The sequence below is a fragment of the Malania oleifera genome, chromosome 8 (assembly GCF_029873635.1).
Source record: "Malania oleifera isolate guangnan ecotype guangnan chromosome 8, ASM2987363v1, whole genome shotgun sequence".
NCBI classification, from domain to species: domain Eukaryota; kingdom Viridiplantae; phylum Streptophyta; class Magnoliopsida; order Santalales; family Ximeniaceae; genus Malania; species Malania oleifera.
This window is the reverse complement of record NC_080424.1, coordinates 22,620,176-22,638,218: the sequence shown is the minus strand read 5'-3', so window position 1 is coordinate 22,638,218 and position 18,043 is coordinate 22,620,176. Positions and strand designations below refer to the sequence as shown.

At 34.8% G+C, this 18,043-nt stretch overlaps 1 protein-coding gene across 10 annotated transcripts in view; it reads left to right on the top strand.

Moving 5' to 3' along the window:
• Positions 1–18,043, top strand: part of LOC131161692 (O-fucosyltransferase 9) — an 80,407-nt gene that overhangs the window by 11,246 nt on the left and 51,118 nt on the right. For 8 of the 10 annotated variants that reach the window (XM_058117628.1, XM_058117624.1, XM_058117627.1 and 5 more), the window contains exons 3-5: positions 5,972–6,048; positions 12,863–12,951; positions 15,292–15,489. In XM_058117628.1, the coding sequence (XP_057973611.1) occupies positions 5,972–6,048; positions 12,863–12,951; positions 15,292–15,489 (364 nt within the window). The remainder of the gene's footprint in view (positions 1–5,971; positions 6,049–12,862; positions 12,952–15,291; positions 15,490–18,043) is intronic. The other 2 variants (XM_058117629.1, XM_058117625.1) reach the window with 1 other exon arrangement.

Genomic DNA, 18,043 nt, shown 5'->3' with positions numbered 1-18,043 from the left:
TGTTACACTCTATTTTCTAATATATGTGGATAATCTCTTACTCACGGGAAGTAATTTAGCTGCTATCTCTAAAGTTGTTCTGTAGCTTGGTCATCGGTTTTCTTTGAAGGATCTTTGTCCCTTAAATTATTTTCTTGGTGTCAAGGTGATTTCAGTTAACCATGGGCTGTTCCTCTCCCAACAAAAATATATTCGGGATCTTCTTTCTCGCACCAAGATGGACGGCGCCAAGGCAGTGATGACTCCACTTGCCACAAAGGATCTTAATTAGCTTCAGGATGACTCTTCTTCTGTTGATCCGATTGAGCACTGCCGAGTTGTAGGAGCTCTCCAATATCTCTCTCTTACTCGGCTTGACATTGCCTTCTCGGTCAATAAGTTGGGCTCAATTCATGCATAAACCGTCTCAGCTTCATTGGACCGCTGCCAAACGTGTTCTGTGATACTTGAAGGGCACTCTTAATCATGGCAATCTTCTCAAGCGCACTGAGAATCTCACTTTTCAAGGTTTCTTTGATGCAAATTGGGCCAATTATAGGGATACCAGATCCTCCACCTTTGCCTGTCTTATTTTTCTGAGTGATTGTCCCATTTCCTAGAGCATGCGAAAGTAGCGTGCGGTGGCTCGTTCCTCTACTGAGGCGGAATATCGTGCTCTTGCTTCAGCCACATCCGAGCTTGTTTGGATTCGCTCATTGTTTCATGAACTCGGAATTTTGATTACTAAGCCCCTACATTTATTTTGTGATAATATTGGTGCTACTCAATTAAGTCTTAATCCTGTTATGCATTCGAGGATGAAGCATATTGCTATTGATCTTCATTTTGTTCGTGATCTGGTCACCAAAGGAATGCTGCAAGTATCTCATGTCAGCACCCCGACCAGCTTGCAGACCTCTTGACTAAAGCTCTATCACGTTAGAATTTTCAATCTCTGTGCTCCAAGATCGGCTTATCTGATGGCACGCCTATCTTGCATGGGCGTATCAAGGAAACTGTATAGTTTTCCAGCCAATGGTCGACGTTTACTGTATTCCCATCGACAATTTCAGAAAAAAACTTTTCTTGAAGAAAACCATTGACATTTTCACAAAACCGTTGACGAAGTACTAAAATCGTTGACGGTTTTGTTTGTTGCTGTAATCGAGAATCTTTGTAGTTGGAGATTGGTTGATATATGATATTCTGAAAATTCTACAAAATAATTATAAAATTTTTATTTTTATTATTATATATTTATTTTATATTACTTTGCACTTTTATTTTTTTAATCATATTTTGTAATTGTTATTTGATTCAAGGATAAAAATGAACATTTGTTTGATTAAGTTTTTAATTTGTTTTAATTCTAGAAATATTAACCAAACAAGTTGTTGGTTTATGGTTTTTAGGTTCTATTTCTAGTTTTTAGTTTTTGTTTCCATAATTTTTGATAATGATACCAAATGGCCCCTAAGATTTAAGTTTTTGAAAGCATTTCATTATCTCTATACACAGTCATAACACCAGCTTATCCATAATAATAATCAAAACATAAAAATAAAATTTTCAGTTATAGTATATTTCAATAAAATCATTCTAAAATAAATAAATGCATGGCAATTATTTTCCTGCCAAAATTTAAAAATAATTAAATATATCTCAAAATTGTCCTCAATAAATTTCCATTTTTTTGGAATTATTTTGTTATCAAATCATTTTTTATACTATTGTATACATCTCTTTTATTATATATGACTAAGCAATTATTCACCAAATCATCTTCCCTTTGTATTAAAATTGTCACATTTTTTATTTAGATTTTTTTTTTTTGTTTTTTTTTTTGGGTTGGCTGAACAACAAATCAATGAAAATTTCAAAAAAGCATACAAACAACAACAATAAAACCAAACCTTAGTCCCACTAAGTGGGGTCGCCTATATGAATCCTTTTCCGCCAATTTATGCGATCATAGACCATTTCTTTTGATAGATTCAAGGATACTAAATCCTTATACACCCTCTTCCTCACAGGTGCACTATGTGGCCCACGTTGTAAGTGTCCATACTATTTGAGTCATCCTTCCCTTCTCTTATCTTCTATAGGAGCTACACCTAACTTATCACGAATATGTTCATTCCTTAATTTATCTTTCAATGTTATACCACTCATCTATCTAAGCATTCTCATCTCGTCAACTTTTATTTTTTAGATATTATGGTTCTTCGTCGCCCAACATTCCGATCCATATAGCATAGTTGGTCTTATAGCTGTCCTATAAAACTTCCCTTTCAATTTTAAGGGTATTCTACGATAACATAGCACACTTGAAGCACTTCTCCATTTTACCCAACCTGCTTTAATCTATGCATTACATCATCTTCAATTTCTCTTTTAGCATGCATAATAGCTCCAAGGTATCGAAATCTACAAGTGCTATTTATTTCTTCATCATCAAGTTTAACTTTGTCTCCAATATTCCTCCTATCATTACTAAAATTACATTTCATATATTTTGATTTATTTCTACTTATCCTAAAGCCTCTAGATTCCAAAGCTTTTCTCCATAATTCTAACTCAGCCTCTACTCCGTCCCTAGTTTCGTCAATTAATACAATACCATCTACAAACAACATACACCATGGAGCCTACTTTTGAATACTCCTAGTCAATTGGTCCATCACTAAAGCAAAAAAGATAAGGACTCAAAGCAGATCATTGATGTACACCTATGGTAATTGGAAATTCTCTAGTTTCTCCATCTAAGTCCTTACACTAGTCATTACTCCATCGTACATATCCTTAATGACATTGGTATGGCTACAACATGCACTTTTTTTTTTTCTAGAACCTACCATAGAACTTCCCTAGGTATCCTATCATATGCTTTCTCAAGGTCAATAAATATCATATGCAAGTCCCTCTTCTTTTTCCTAAACTTTTCCATTAATCTTCTTAAAAGATAAATAGCTTCTGTGGTAGATCTCCCAGACATAAAACCAAATTGATTTTCTGAGATCTTCGTTTCTAACCTTAATCTTTGTTCAACTACCCTTTCCCATAGTTTCATCGTATGACTCATAATAAGTTTAATTTCACGACAGTTATTACAATTTTGAATATCTCCTTTATTTTTGTATATAGGTATTAAAGTGCTTTTCCTTCATTCATCTGGCATTTTCTTAGTTTTTACAATTGTATTAAATAAATTTTTTTTTAACCATATAATTCTGTTATCACCCAAACATTTCCAAACTTCAATTGGGATGTTATCTGGTCCCATGGCTTTCCCATTTTTCATCTTTTTTAATGCATACATAACTTCGTTAACTCTAATTTTGCAAATAAATCTTATATTTTTAGTCTTTTTCTCATTTGACAATTCTAAGTTTAAGCCTTTTATTTGGTTTTCGTTAAACAACTTATTAAAGTAACTTCGTCATTTTTCTTTAACATCTTCGTCCTTAACCAAGACAATATCATCCTCACTTTTTATACATTTTACATTTCCTAAGTCCTTGCTCTTCCTTTCTTTAGCTTTAGCAAATTTAAATATATCTCTTTCCCCTTCTTTTGTACCTAATCTATCATATAAACTATTAAAAGATCTATATTTAGCTTCGTCAACGGTCCTTTTTGTATCTTTTCTTGTCTCCTTATATTTTTCAAAGTTATCTCTATTTCTACATTTTTGCCAAGTTTTATACCAAATTCTTTTTGTATTTATGATTTTTTGTACATTTTTATCCCACCACCAACTCTCTTTGCTATTCAAGAATCTTCCCCTTAATTCACCTAAAATCTCTTTTGCTATCTTTTTAATAGAGCTAGCTAATCTATTCCAAAGAGCATTTGTATCTATCCTATCCTCTATGGTCCAACCCCCATCTTTGATCATTTTATCTTAAATTTTATTAAAGTTTCTTCTTTTATGTTCCACCGTCTAGTTCTCCTACACTGGTTTATTTTATCCTTTTTCTTCTATTTTTTAATACATATATCTAACACTAAGACTCTATGTTGTGTGGTTAGGCTTTCACCTGGAATTACTTTATAATCCTTGCATAATAGATGATCTACCCTCCTAGTTAAAAGAAAATCTATTTGACTTCTATTTTGTCCACTTTTAAAGGTTATTAAGTGTTCTTCTCTCTTCTTAAAGCAAGTATTCATTATACTAAAATCATGTGACATAGCAAAGTCTAAGATTATCTCCCCAGACTCATTTTTGTCTTCATATTCATATCCTCTATGTATTCTCTCATAATTTTAATTATCTTTTCCAACTTGTCCATTCAGATCTCCTCCTATAAATATTTTCCCAGTCCCTGGTATGCCTTGTATAATACTATCCATATCTTCCCAAAATTGTCTCTTAAGATTTTCTGCTAAGCCAACTTGAGGAGCATAAGCACTAATGATATTTATTATCTCTTATCCTAATTCCATCTTGATTTTTATAATTCTATCCCTTACCCTAGTTACATCCACAACTCTATCTTTTAAGTTTTTGTCTATAATAATGCCTACTCCATTATGTTTTTCTTTTCCAATGTACCAAAGTTTAAATCCTGATTTATCGATTTCTCTAGCTTTCTCCTCCACCCACTTAGTTTCTTGGAGGCAAATTATATTAATTCTTCTTCTAATCATTGTATCCACAATTTCCATGCTTTTACCCGTAAGTGTCCTTATATTTCAAGTTGCTAATCTAATCCTAATTTCCTGAACTAACGTCTTTACCTGCCCACGTCCAGAATGACGCTGGAACCCTCGCATATTTGACACCGTACCCGGGCGCCGACATGGCGCTTCACTTTGGGGCGACGACCTAGCCCACCCTTGCCCACTTTTTGCTACACCCGGGTGGTTCAAGTGCAACGCGTTGCTCGTAGGGGACGCCCCAATAAATATTCGGTAAGGATTCATGTCATAGTGATTTGACAAATTTTATGCTAGCTGTCAGCTACCTAACGCAACCCTCCTCCTTTACCTGGGCTTGAGACCAGCTGTGTGTGAAAAAATTAGGACATTAAGTGCATCACAGGCGGAGTTAAAATTTCAAAAAAGCATAAAAAACTAAAAATAATCAGGATCTCTACTTTCCTCAATTTTTTTCATGTTCTAAAAATTTACTTTTAGCAATTTAAGTTAGCCATGTGATTGATTCAAGAAAATTTAAGTAGTCAAAACTTTGCAATTGAATGAAATTTTGTTTTGGAAAATCATGAAAATTTTCAGATATTTAAATTTGTCTTACAAAATTGAAAGGGGTGCAAATTTAATTATTTGTTAAAAGCATTGTCAAATATATGTATAATAGGAATATTTTTTAATTATTTCAATGGAAGGTGCTAGATCCGCCAATGTTTGTCATTGATGGTACAATTGGCACTTCTGCTTGTAATTGAGTTCCAATGCAAGATTAATGTCAATCTTGGAAATAATGAATGCTAGAAAAAGTTGATATATGATGGTAAGGTATTTTAGGGCAAATCATTACCAATAGAAAACTAGTGAACTTATTATTTTGCTTCCATTTAGCTAATGCATTTCAAACAAAGATGAGTGCATATAAGAGTGTAAATAGTTGAAATTTTTCATTAAATCTAAATTATCTATAATGATTCAATCATATTCTCAAATGAACATAAATATGCTAATATGATTCATGCAATGATTTATAAGTCTTTGTTGTTGTAGACATTTTGTCTTAATTTTAAATTTTTAGTCTAATAATGCCATATTGTTTTTGGAAAATCGGTGCTGCTGTTTGGCTTGTGCAATTAGAAATTCATAGAAAATTTCAATCCGAATATATTGTGCTCATACCATATTATACAGTAATAGCCTTAATTTTAGTTCTCTTTAATATACTTGCTATTTGCAAAGTGGTAGATGCTAACTTTCTTTTCCTTTTTTTCCCCCTGTTTTGTTTTGCTTTTTCTTGGGGGTGGGGGATTGTTGAATTTGGTGATGGTGTGGTTTTTAGGCATTTCAGAATTGCCAAAGTCTAATGGTTTTCTTATAATTGAAGCAAATGGTGGGTTGAATCAACAACGGCTATCGGTATGTTTTGTTCTCAATAAAAGAATTGGTTTCCTCGCCTTTTAACTACAAAGTATATTTTTCCAGTCTTTACTTTGTTTTGTGAACTTGCATGTGTTCAGGTGTATGCTACTTGTTTTATTTTTCTTTTTTTTTCCTTTTCCCTTTTCCCCATCTTGCTAATATTGATTTTGATAATATTTTTTTTGGTATTTGTAACCTATGCTTGTTAATGTGTTCTGAAATTGGCATTTAAGGGTGGTGTTTATTTGCACATGGTTCAATTTGTTGCTAGATTTTCTCATTGTATTGACTTGAAGGCATGAAGATACATAGGGAAGGTGCTTTACAAGTGAAATCTTGAAAATTTCTCAATATAAAACGTCTTTGTCTTTCTGTATATAGTCGGATCTTGGTTCCTCTAAACAGTTAGTGGGCAGCAAAAACCTCAATATTACTATGCTTGCAGCCATGATATTTCCCAATATGTGATTATGTTCCTGTCTCTTGTTGTCTTGCTCTTACACTTCCTCTCTTGGCTGGGTTTTCTTCTTAGCTTTTGATCAGTTTGTGCATAACTAGGTATGAGGCATTATGGTTACATGCTTTTAGCACAAGTAGTTACGGGGTTTGCTATGACTTTTTATTATCATCCGACCATTAGTTAGGCTTTTGGTTCTGTTTAATACATAATGTTCGAAGCTTACTTTGGTTAGTTAATCCAATCAGTTCATTTATGGTCAGCAAGTGTGATGGTCCTAATGATGGTCCTGCACGTATTTCGTGTATATCTCATTGGTGGATTTAAAAAACCTCACTAATTGACTTGGGTTACAGGTGTGGTTACTTGGGTTATAGGTGAGATTATGACTGTATTGGCTCCATCTTTTGATGGCGGAGGTTATTCCTTACATCCTTACATTGGGATCAAATTGGTTATTGGGCAGCAAAAATTTAACAGGTGTACTTGATTGAATGGAAAATTTTTGATTTTCAGTTGGAAAATTTGGGGAAGGGTTTTTTCGTTCACTTAGAGGAGAAGTTTCAAAATAGGAACTGGTGGATTAAGATTACTTTATCTGCTGCAAGATGGATCTAAGATTGTTTACCTTTGGTTTTCTTGAGAATAGAGCAATTTATCCGCTGTAGGAAGTTTGGCATTATATCATATTGGGTGACGGTTAAAGCAAATAATAAGGATAAGTTTTTGGAGTTGGTTTATTTGATTTCAGCCCTTGGAGGTTTTGATGCGGAGAGTTTGCGTATGTATGTGTGAATGCTATTATCAGTGTTGTGTTTGGTGTAGACGAGTAGATCTAAAGAAAAGGTCATTACTTAATCTTTAGGGAACCTTGTTCAGAGTTGGAAGGACATTTTAATCATAAATTTCATGCCTTTGAAATTAAGAAGGGAAAAATGATACAAAATGTTGATTTTGTATTAAAATGAAAGAATGGGTACAAGTTGGTGTATTTTCTTTACAATAGAGAGTGAATATTCCTCTAAAGAGCATGTTCTCGAATGAGGCAGTGGTGGATCTTCCAATGGATTCGATGATTTGTGGAAAGAAGGACTTGTGTTTGATCTTTTATCTCCTTAAAGAAATTTTGAGGCTTTGAGGAGCGCGTTCTCGAATGAGGCGGTGTTGGATCTTCTGGCTGAAGAATTTGTTGACTGAATTTGTGATATTTGATTTCCTTAAAGGATTTTCTGGTTTGTGAGTTTGAAGAATGTGTTCTCAAACGGGGCAATGGTGGATTTCTCAAATGATGATGATTTGTGGGAAAATGTATTTGTGTTTGATCTTCATGGGCATGAGCTTGATCATGAAGAAAATGTTTGAACAAAGAGTGGATTGCAGAAGAACTGTCAGAAACTTCTTGTTTTTTGATTATGACAACTTTGATATTGAGAGAGTTGTTGAAAATTGGAGGTTAGGGTTTTCACCACCCGTGGCTCTTGGTTGGGAGCTCCTTTTGGGAAGCCATGAGATTATTTATAAGGGAAACTAAGGTTAGGTGAAACCCCAGAAGCCCTCATATCTTAACATCTGTCCTTGCGCAAGATATGACCTTATGGGTTAGCCATGTTTTAACAGTTAGTCCTGTCTCTGATGTTGGGTCCAAAATGTCATTTCCTTAATGAAGACTAACATGAGTTTTTAAAATTGAGCTCATTAAGATAACTAGTCAAATGAATTTTTATTTTGGCTGATTAAATTTAAGTAGGCATTGACAACTTTTTAATGCCTATGGATGTTACAACTGGAAGTACAGAGGTAGCAAAGGATGAGTGGTGGTGCGGCAATTTATAGGTTCGAAACTCATGTGCGTTGGAGTGAGGGCAGCTTGTGGTTATAAGATCTCAAGGCAGCTAGAGTTTGTGAGTGGAGGGGAGTGCTGGCATATGGCTAAGAGTGGTGTGACTGCATGGGCCTGAGCAGGTGGGGCCAGGGTTCTTGACAACATCACTGTGCACTTGGTTCAGCTTATGGAAAATAAACGGCTTTCTTCACTAAGTTCTGTGGGTTAGTGCAACACTCTTGTTAGTCAGGCCCCTCATTTAAAACATGCACTTGAGGCCAATCTTTCCTGCCGCATGGTTATGATGGTAGGGCTTGAAGGCTGGGGGCTTTAAAGGTGGAATTTATCCATTTGAAAAAGAAAGGATGCTAATTGTAATGATTAGGCTCAAATTAAAGCCTCTAAATCATGAGGGCAATTGTTTGGCTTTGAATGTTACGGGTTTGCAGATGGAGAAGGGGAGTTTGCTCTTGCAAGTGTCCGGGCCATTGGTTGCTGCTCAGCGGGTGTCAAGCCAATCTGTTGCTTCCTCTTTGAAAGCTGTCCAATAATAGATTGTGTTAATGCATTGGATGCTTTTCTGTTGCATGGTATCTGTCCAGCTGGAGGAAAGGGAGTATGGATTCTTGGGGTATCATTTTGATAATGAAGAATTGTAGGGCTGAGTTGTTATAGTCATGGCATCTGGTGCTTGGGATTCCCTCCTCTGATGAAAAGTAGCTCGTCAAATGGTTTTCATAAAGCTTCTTCTGGTGGATCAAGTGGTGGGAAAGAGAGTTTTGTCTTTTGATGAGGTGACCTAAGAGCTTTAGTTGGAAGCTAATGGATGTGAAAGTTTACGGGTGGGCAGGAGCCTCAACATTCTGGGGATCAATTAGATGTCCAAGATTGCAAGGGCTCACTTGTGCAGGCGCTCCCTAGGACAGGGGGTGTTTGTGGGGGATTTGATGATGGCAAGGTATGTGACGAGGCTGAATCCCAAATGTTCCAAGGTTTATAATCGTCAGATAGTAAGAACAAATTTAAAAGGGTATACTAATGGCAGCTTTTTCATTGAGGATGTTCTATGTGATTTTGAGATAGATTGAGGTGGAAAGCATAGTGAAGACTATCTTCTTAAGGAGAAAAGGAAATGGGGCGATGCTGAAGAATGAGAGTGAGTTTGATAATGATTTTGGCTGTGCTAGTGGTTTGCTTTTGGATGAGGTTTGTGAACAATTTGGAACAATTGGATATGTGTTTTATTCATCTAATTTACTTGGTGATATCCGCCAGAAGGTTTGGAGGATTTTCCTATTTTCCAGGATTATGGATTGGATAAAGAGAAGAAGAGTAATTAGCGTATGGATGGGATTTTGCCTTCTCCGTGGAGGAAATATGTGGAAGGATATAGAAGCTCAACAACTGATGGACTAGATGTATTTTTGGTTGTTTAATCCTAGAGGAAAACAAATTCAGTTGGATGTTGGAAAGAGTAAGGCAAAGAAAGGCCAGTGCAAATTAGCAAATTTGCAGTGCTCCATTAGTCTATTATGACGGAAAGGGTTTCAAGAGGGGTTCTCTTATCAAGTTTTTGTTAGGTCATTTCTTTCTTTGTTTTCTGGTTTTTCTCTATTGAGGATTTCTTATCCACCCCTAGGGTTTGATCTCCTTGTCTTCTTTCTTCATACAACTTATTTTCTTTCATATGAAAAGTATGGATAATTGTCAATTTATCAAGCATGGGCATGGAGATGGGTGCACAACATGAAGTAGATGGGATATGGCACAAATATGGTGATGGGCAAAATCCAAAAATTGAGGGCACAAGTCTTGACACTGCATGGATACATTATATATATATATATAGAATGAATAAGAAAATATATGGATAAATAAATATGTTAATCAAATCTGGAAATATAATAGTAATTTTTTGATCAGTGAAAGTATGTTAGCAGCATAATCACAACAATAAGAGCAACCATCAAAGCATAGAATCACATCTATAAATTGTAAACCAATAATTACTATTCAAGCTTAGTCACATTCAAATTTTTTTTTGTTTTGCACACAAGCTCCATTGAGAAACTTTTATAGAAATTTGCTGTCTTTTTTTTTTTCTTTAAAATAAAAATTCAAGTCATATTTCTTTACTTTTATGAAGAGACAAGGGTACTCTGGTAGGACATTTTTGGAAAGAAGGGAAAATATTTGGAAAATTGGCACGTAGCTGTGCTGAATGCCCTTATCCTAGTCTGAGCCAGCTTAGGTTCCCAGTTCCCACACAGCCATGTTTCCTATTCTCTTTTTATTCTTGAATCCTGCTTTGTAGACTGGCCAAGTCAGACAGCGTCTGCTAAACCTTTCTTCCCAATCAAACCTTGCTCTTCTTGACTAGTGAGATTGAGATGTCACCTCTCTTTTTGTACCTCTTGATTGTTGAAATGATACTATGTATTAAACTTTCTATTAATATGCTGTAACTATCTTACCTATGGTAGTAATTTATGCTGTACCTTATGTAATATATTTGGTCTTATTGGGGAGCATTGAGTTTGCCTTTTTCACTTTTTTTTTTGGATAGTTTATGCCGTCTTTAGTTTCAACTGCTTTTGGTTCGCAGAATAGAATAGATGATGGTAGTATGGTGGAATATAATAGATGATTATAGTATAAGGATATGATAGTTTACAAAAGAAAATGTTTTCTGTCCTTACGAAGAAAATGGCTATGCTGAAGTTCTTATTGATCCATAACATGAAATAGACAAAGAACTTCCCAAATTTTGCAGGGGCAATGTCTATTCCTATCATATTCTATGTGGATTTTCAGTTTTGAAAGTTTTGAATGATAGGAGATGGAAGAGTTATCTTCTTTGCTGTTTTGTTGAATAAATGTCAAGTTTCTTAGTAAGAGGATAGTTGTTTCTGGTCTTTGGATCCTTTGGGTGTATATCCTTGCAAATCCTTTTGTGAATTTTTTACTAGATCTAATTCCTCTTTTCCTCTCTATAAATCCATCTAAAAGGCCAAAGTCCCCTCTAAAATCAAGCTTTTCGCTTGTTGGTTGTGCTTAATAAAATCAATACCAATAACTTGTTGCAGATTAGGAGATCTTTGAAGGCTCTCTCTCCATATGTTTGTGTGCTTTGTTTCAACTGTTCGGAATCTGCGTCGCATTTTTTATACAATGTGAGTTTGCCTGGAGGGTGTGGAATAAGTTATTTTGATTTTTTTCGGCTGGTGTTGGGTTTATCCACAAACAGTAGGATTTTTTGGCAGTTTCTTTTGTTGGTTTTGGCTGGGAGAAGGAAAGGACAACACTCTGGATTTTTTTTTTTGGCAGTATTTTGGAGGCTGTGGATGGAACACAATGCACATATTTTTTTCTGGGAAGTTGTTGTATTTGCTGGTTCGGGAGGAGATTCATTATTTTGCTTCTCTTTGGTGTTTGGGTCTTGGGAACTTTAAGGGGATGAGCTTTTTGGATATTCAGCGATTGGCGATATTTGCTGGACTTTTAGGGTGTGCTGGTTTTGATTTGTTTGTTTATGCTTTTCGGTTTCTTCTCTGTTTTTGTCTGGCAGATTGTGCTAAATTGATGTCTTATTCTCTTGGTTGTACATTCTTAATCGATTAATAAAATTCTTCTTTTGCGAAAAAAAATATAGAAAAAGAAAAATTATCACACAAACTTTTGCATGAGTAACAAGTTTGAAAGTTATATTATCCCTGTAAAATTTCTATTCCATTCCATAAACCAAATGTGATCTCTCGGTTTTCCTGGGGAGGAGACTTTTGGATGTATGCTGTTTTTGTGATATTTTGGTGTATCTGATTGGAGGGTAATTCTAGAATCTTCAGGTTTAGTTATTCCTATTGTTTTGTTTTGGATTGGTTTGTCTTTCATGCATCACTTCAGTGCTGTGCAAATGAATTTTTTAGAGGCATTCTCAACTGATTTGCATAGGGTTTGGAGACCTTTGCATCAGTAACTTTGCGATTTGAAGTTCTCTTTATTGTTTTCCTTATTGTCTTGGTGGATGCCTTATCCTTCTCTTTGTATCTCCTTTCCTAATTCTCTTTGTAAATTCCTCTTTTTTGCTTAAAAATTCCTATTAAAATGATAAAGAATTTTGAGAATCAAAGTGGGAGAAATTGTTTTCATCTTGCCATATGTGATTCATCCACAGAAGAATTTTGTTGATTTTATTTAAGTTGTGACCATATCATGAATCTGAGAATTTTGTTGTTGCCTTGCATTTTCGCTATTTGTTGTTGTGCTGTGAATGTAAGAGAGTAGATGTCCATGGGGATATGTGTTGTGCTTGCGGTCAGCCTAGTTATTTGGTTTTTTGTTCTGTTTGTTTTATTTATTCTGCTTCTTTAGGTATTGGTCATATTATTCAGGTTTAGACTGCAGAAGGGATTTTACAAGTTCATCTAAGCCTGAATAACTTGGATACATAACTCTAAATTAACTAATTGCATTGATTCTGTTTTATGAGTCTTGCAATACTTAGTGTTCATTGATAACTTTTGTTGATACAGATATGTGATGCAGTTGCTGTGGCAGGACTACTTAATGCCACTCTTGTCATTCCAATGTTTCATTTAAATAGTGTGTGGCGAGATTCCAGGTGACAATCATGTGATGTTTTATTGTATTTTTTTTTTTTTTGAAATTTTTTTATAATGTTCTATGAGTCATTCTTGAATTTTCAAATATCATTGCCATGTTTATATTTAATGCAACGTAGTGCTAACGCAGGATGGCTAGGGGAAATTGATTTGTGTCAGAGTTTCCAAGGGAAGTTGGGAATATGTGAATTAAGGCTAGAAAATCAGGGTTTCAAATCCAATCATGGCTAATTAATTATAATAGTAAAGATAATAAAGAATATAATGATTAGCCTCTCATTGATAGGTTCTAGGAATCACTCCTATGGAGAAGGCAGCCTTGCACTTTCTAATGTTTAACCGATCAATTTGTACCAATGTTAATGATAATATGTCATTCCAATGTGCGGAGAAATATATGACTCTTGCTACCTTAACCCTAGCAATAGGTTATTTTGGTAATGGAAATAAACTAATTCCGGCTCTAAAAACTAACTAGATAAAGTGGAAGTAGCTTTATATTTACCCAAAATATGGAGCCAAAAGACGCTTGAATTATGGCCAATAATAACAAAATAGCACGTGGACAGTATTGCTACATTGTCTGTGTACTGTACTTGCGCTCAGCTCAACGAAGGTTCCCAAAATCAAAATTCAATTCAGCTTCTAAGTCAATCCTCCGTATCATGCTATAAAACTGATGTTAGGAATAAGTGCTACTGAGCATGAATTCTTAGGGAAAATTGCATAAAAGTACATTCTTCTTCACAACACCCTTTCTATGGAACTGATGTTAAACTCTTATAATATTGTAAGAACCAACCAGTTACCCTGGAAAAAAATGCCATACTTAAATCTTATAGTCTCCTTGCGCTTTATCTATATCCATCCCATAGATTGCTATGCTCACCTCATCATCCTCAAGACATTGGTCTAAACAGCAAGACGTCTCCTCAGTGATTGGGCACCAATCCATCCCCTTAATCATGTGTCTAATGGAGATTGTTTAGTACATAAATCCTTAAAAACCCCTATAATCTTCTCTGCATTTTCCCACTGATCATACACCACTTCCCCAGAATATAGTTCCAACTCCTTAATCATCCTTCCTGCATATAGATTATAGGAACTCTATGAAAAATTGGAATACCTATCTTGGAAAAGAGTATCCGCCATCTTATCCAATCTGTGGTATGAGAATGGGGGCATGATTTTTATAAGCCATCATCTTAGTTCATTTTATAATTGTGTACAAGGTCTTAAATTTAAATTTAGAAAATTTTTTTTGATGCTACAGAATTACAGAAATTTTGATGTCAATGTTTTTTTGATTTCAATTTTAGAAAATGGAGTAAAATATGGAAATTTTTTATGAAACTTTAGAAATTGTTAATAAGCATAATAATGCAAGATTTAGAACTAAAATATTATAAATAAAATGCATCAATTATAGATATGTGGTGTATGAGGTTAGTAACTGTAATTTTTTAGTCATGTTGAAAATATTCAATCAATATGATGAAATTCATAGACTAGTTAAATATTATTTATTATACAAATGCAAATAATTTGGAGATAAATGGTGAAATAAATCTTGTAGCTAATATCTAAGTTTAATCAATCATATCCTTGCAATCATCTTTATTTCCATATGAAATAAAGAAGAATAATTAAGAGTAAAACTTCAATTTGGGTTTTGAATCTCTAATTTTAATCGAGGAAAATATTCTTTTAGTTAAAATTTCAACAAATTTCTCTAAAATTATGAGATTTGGATAAATTTCATTGTGGAAATTTTAATGAAGATTTTTATAAGATTGAAATTGACTGCCATTTTGTTTTTTGAGGATGGTGGAAAAGAAACAATTTGTGGCAATTTAAGACCATGATTGTGTAATGGTTTTGGATCTATGAAAAAGGGTAAATCAAATGCTGATCAACAAAGATATTATGAAACGTGATCAAATTAATTCAATGCTCTGTTATAACATCTGGAAATATGAAGTCTCAGCTGCAGTTGGACATTACGTTATTCTGTTTTTCTTGTTGAATCATGAATGAGTTTTTTAATATAAAAAAGCTTTTATTCTGTTTTTCTTGTTGAATGGCTGTTTTAGTATAAAAAAGGTACTCCCTATATATCCTGCTTCCTGCTTCTCCTTTTATGTCATGATCTAATTTTTTTTTTTTTCAAAATATCAGCTTGGATTTTGGTGTGATATTTTTGTTGTCGATTTGCTTGCTTCATCAAAATTCATGCTTTAAAGATTATTTTGTGCATTTTATATTTTAAATCCCATTTGAGCTATAAAGTTGCTGCTGATATTTTTGGTTTTCCTATAATTTTTTATTTGTTGCAGCAAGTTTGGGGACATATTTGATGAAGAATATTTCATACATGCGCTTGGAAAAAATGTTAATGTGGTCAGGGAGCTCCCTGGCGATGTTCTTCAGCGGTTTGACAATAATATAAGCAACATTGTGAACCTGAGAGTAAAAGCTTGGTCAAGTCCAACTTACTATCTCGAAAAGGTGCTTCCCAAGCTTGTACAAATGGGGTATGTGCCTTTACCATTTTATCATAGGGAGCTGCTCCTGAAAGCAACTGTAGGAAATTTATGTTGATCGTCTCTCTCTCTCTCTCTCTCTTCATGGAGTTAAGTCTAGTTACATCCTGTGTACAACTAGCTAGTATTTGATTCAGAGAATTGTAGAGGGAGAGAAGAGTATAGAAGAGAGAGAAAATGTTGACAAACATCTATACCAAGGGATAAACGTTAAAGTTTCATTTTCAAGTGCAAGTCATCCTAATTCCTAATCCATTATATAATGTAGATGTTTGCCCAAAATTTCTGAGTTTCTTGGATTTGAATCTTCAACCATGTTTCGAAAGCTATTGCCTTCTGGTGTAACAGTAGGTGCTCGATTCTAAATGGCATTAGAGCTAGGGTCGTGGGTTTGATTCTCTGCAGGAGCAAGCAGTAGCTAGGTTGAGGAGAGGGGAGATTGTTGTCCATGGTGTGCAGAACTTTGGACCACCCGTGGAGGTTTGGCAAGTGACAGTTGCAACGTGCTGCTTGAGCTGTTGTAGTTTAAGGGATTTAGTTGCAGTCTCACTATTAGTTATAGCTTACTCTTTTATAGAAGGTTGCACTTGTCATTGGAAAGGTTATTAAAATTGGGATCCTATGTAGGATTGCTAGGTTTTCTAGCAGGACCAGATTGTAGGGTAGGATTGAGGACTGTAATATCCTACTAACTAGACAAACAAATGTGAAAAATGCATATGTATGATATTTTGTTCATAAATTTTTATGGTATAAACAAACAAAATTGTCTATTAAGTGGTGAAGACTCAAAAAATCACAAGTAGCCCTATGGGAAAGCCCTCATTTGACACACACATAGATTTTCAAATGGTTGCATTCTTAACTGAATTGAACCACTTATAATAAAACGAAATAAATTTTTATTAAAAAAATAATAAAATAAATTTTAACATAAATCAGCCAATAAACAACTATATGACATGAGCACCCAAATTTTTTTTTTCTTTTTAAAATAAAGTTTTGGCAAACAAAAGCCACTGTCAAGGTAGTTCCTCATCATTTTAATGTCAACATATGCACCACCATTTGTTTTGCTAGTGTCACTAAACCATCATGAGTGACTTCATCATACCTATCATCAAAATCATCTACAATATTATCATTATTATCATCAAGTGCATTAGTGTATTATCTATCTTATTAAAAGTTTGAACTAGTTAATAATCATCAATGTCAAGTGCATTAATATATTATCCTTTTTTTTTTTTTTTTCCTTTTTCCCTCTGACTTCTCTCATTACTTTTCCTTGGCATCATGGCTGCTATAGGGTATGAAAGGAGGGGATTGGTGTCAATCCCTTCAGATTAAAGGGAAATCTTTCAATGATAAAGTGGGTAAGGAATATTTTCAGTTTGTTCTTGAGTGTGATCTGCAAGCTGAAAATGGAAAAGTGTTTGACCATGTTAAAATTGGAATTTTTGCAGTACATTCTCAGACTTATGGGTTTTGGGGAAATGTGATGGTGCTGGATTTGTTAGTGTATTTCTATCCCTTCATTCTCAGTTCTCATTAATGGCTGCCCTATGGATTTTTTTCCGTTCATCTTGTGGTCTGAGACAAGGGGATCCCCTCTCCCCCTTACTGTTCATCATAGTTTTGGAAGTGTTGAGCCTTATGAGTTATTATTATTAAAGCCAACGGAGGTGACCTGCTCAAGGTGCTTTGCATCAGGAATAATGCAAATGTCTCGCATAAGATCTTTGTGGATGATACTATCACTTTTTGTGAAGATGATCTTGAGTAATCCTTAATCTCAGATGCATTCTGCTTGGGTTTGAAGCAGTTTTAAGGCTGAAAGTGAATTTGAGGAAAAAGTGAAATTATTCTCGTGGGGACTTGCTGCAGGCCTCTGTTTGTGGGCCTGTTGGGATGTAAGTTGGGGGCCTTTTCTGTTACTTATCTCGATCTCCCTCTGGGTGCCAAGTTTAAAGAACAGGGAGTCTGGGAGTCCATTGTTGAAAGGTTTGAAAGAAAACTTGCTGGGTGGAAAAGGAATTTCTTGTTCAGAGGAGGAAGACTCATGCTTGTCAAAAGCTCTTTATCCAACTCTCAGTCTACTTCATTTCTCTTTTCCCTATCCCTTGTTCAGTAACATGGAGATTAGAAGGAATACAAAGGACTGAAAGGAGCCTTTGGGGGATCACAGTGGAGGAGTTCAAATATCATCTGGTAAAGTGCGTGGTGGTTAAACAACCTATTCATAAGGGAAGGCTAGGTCTTAAATCTCTTACTACTTTAAATAAAGCGCTTGGGGGGAAATGGCTTTTGATATTCACAAAAGAGAAGAACCATTTCTGGAGGGAAGTCATGGGTACCAAATACGACCTTCATCATAATGGTTGGGCCTCGAAAGATTTGAATGGAGATCACAGTGAAGGTGTTTGAAAATTCATAGGAAAGATTGGAAATCCATTTGAAAGATTTGAATGGAGCTCACAGTCATGGTGTTTGGAAATTCATAAAGATTGGAAACCCATTCAAAAGATCTGAATGGAGCTCACAG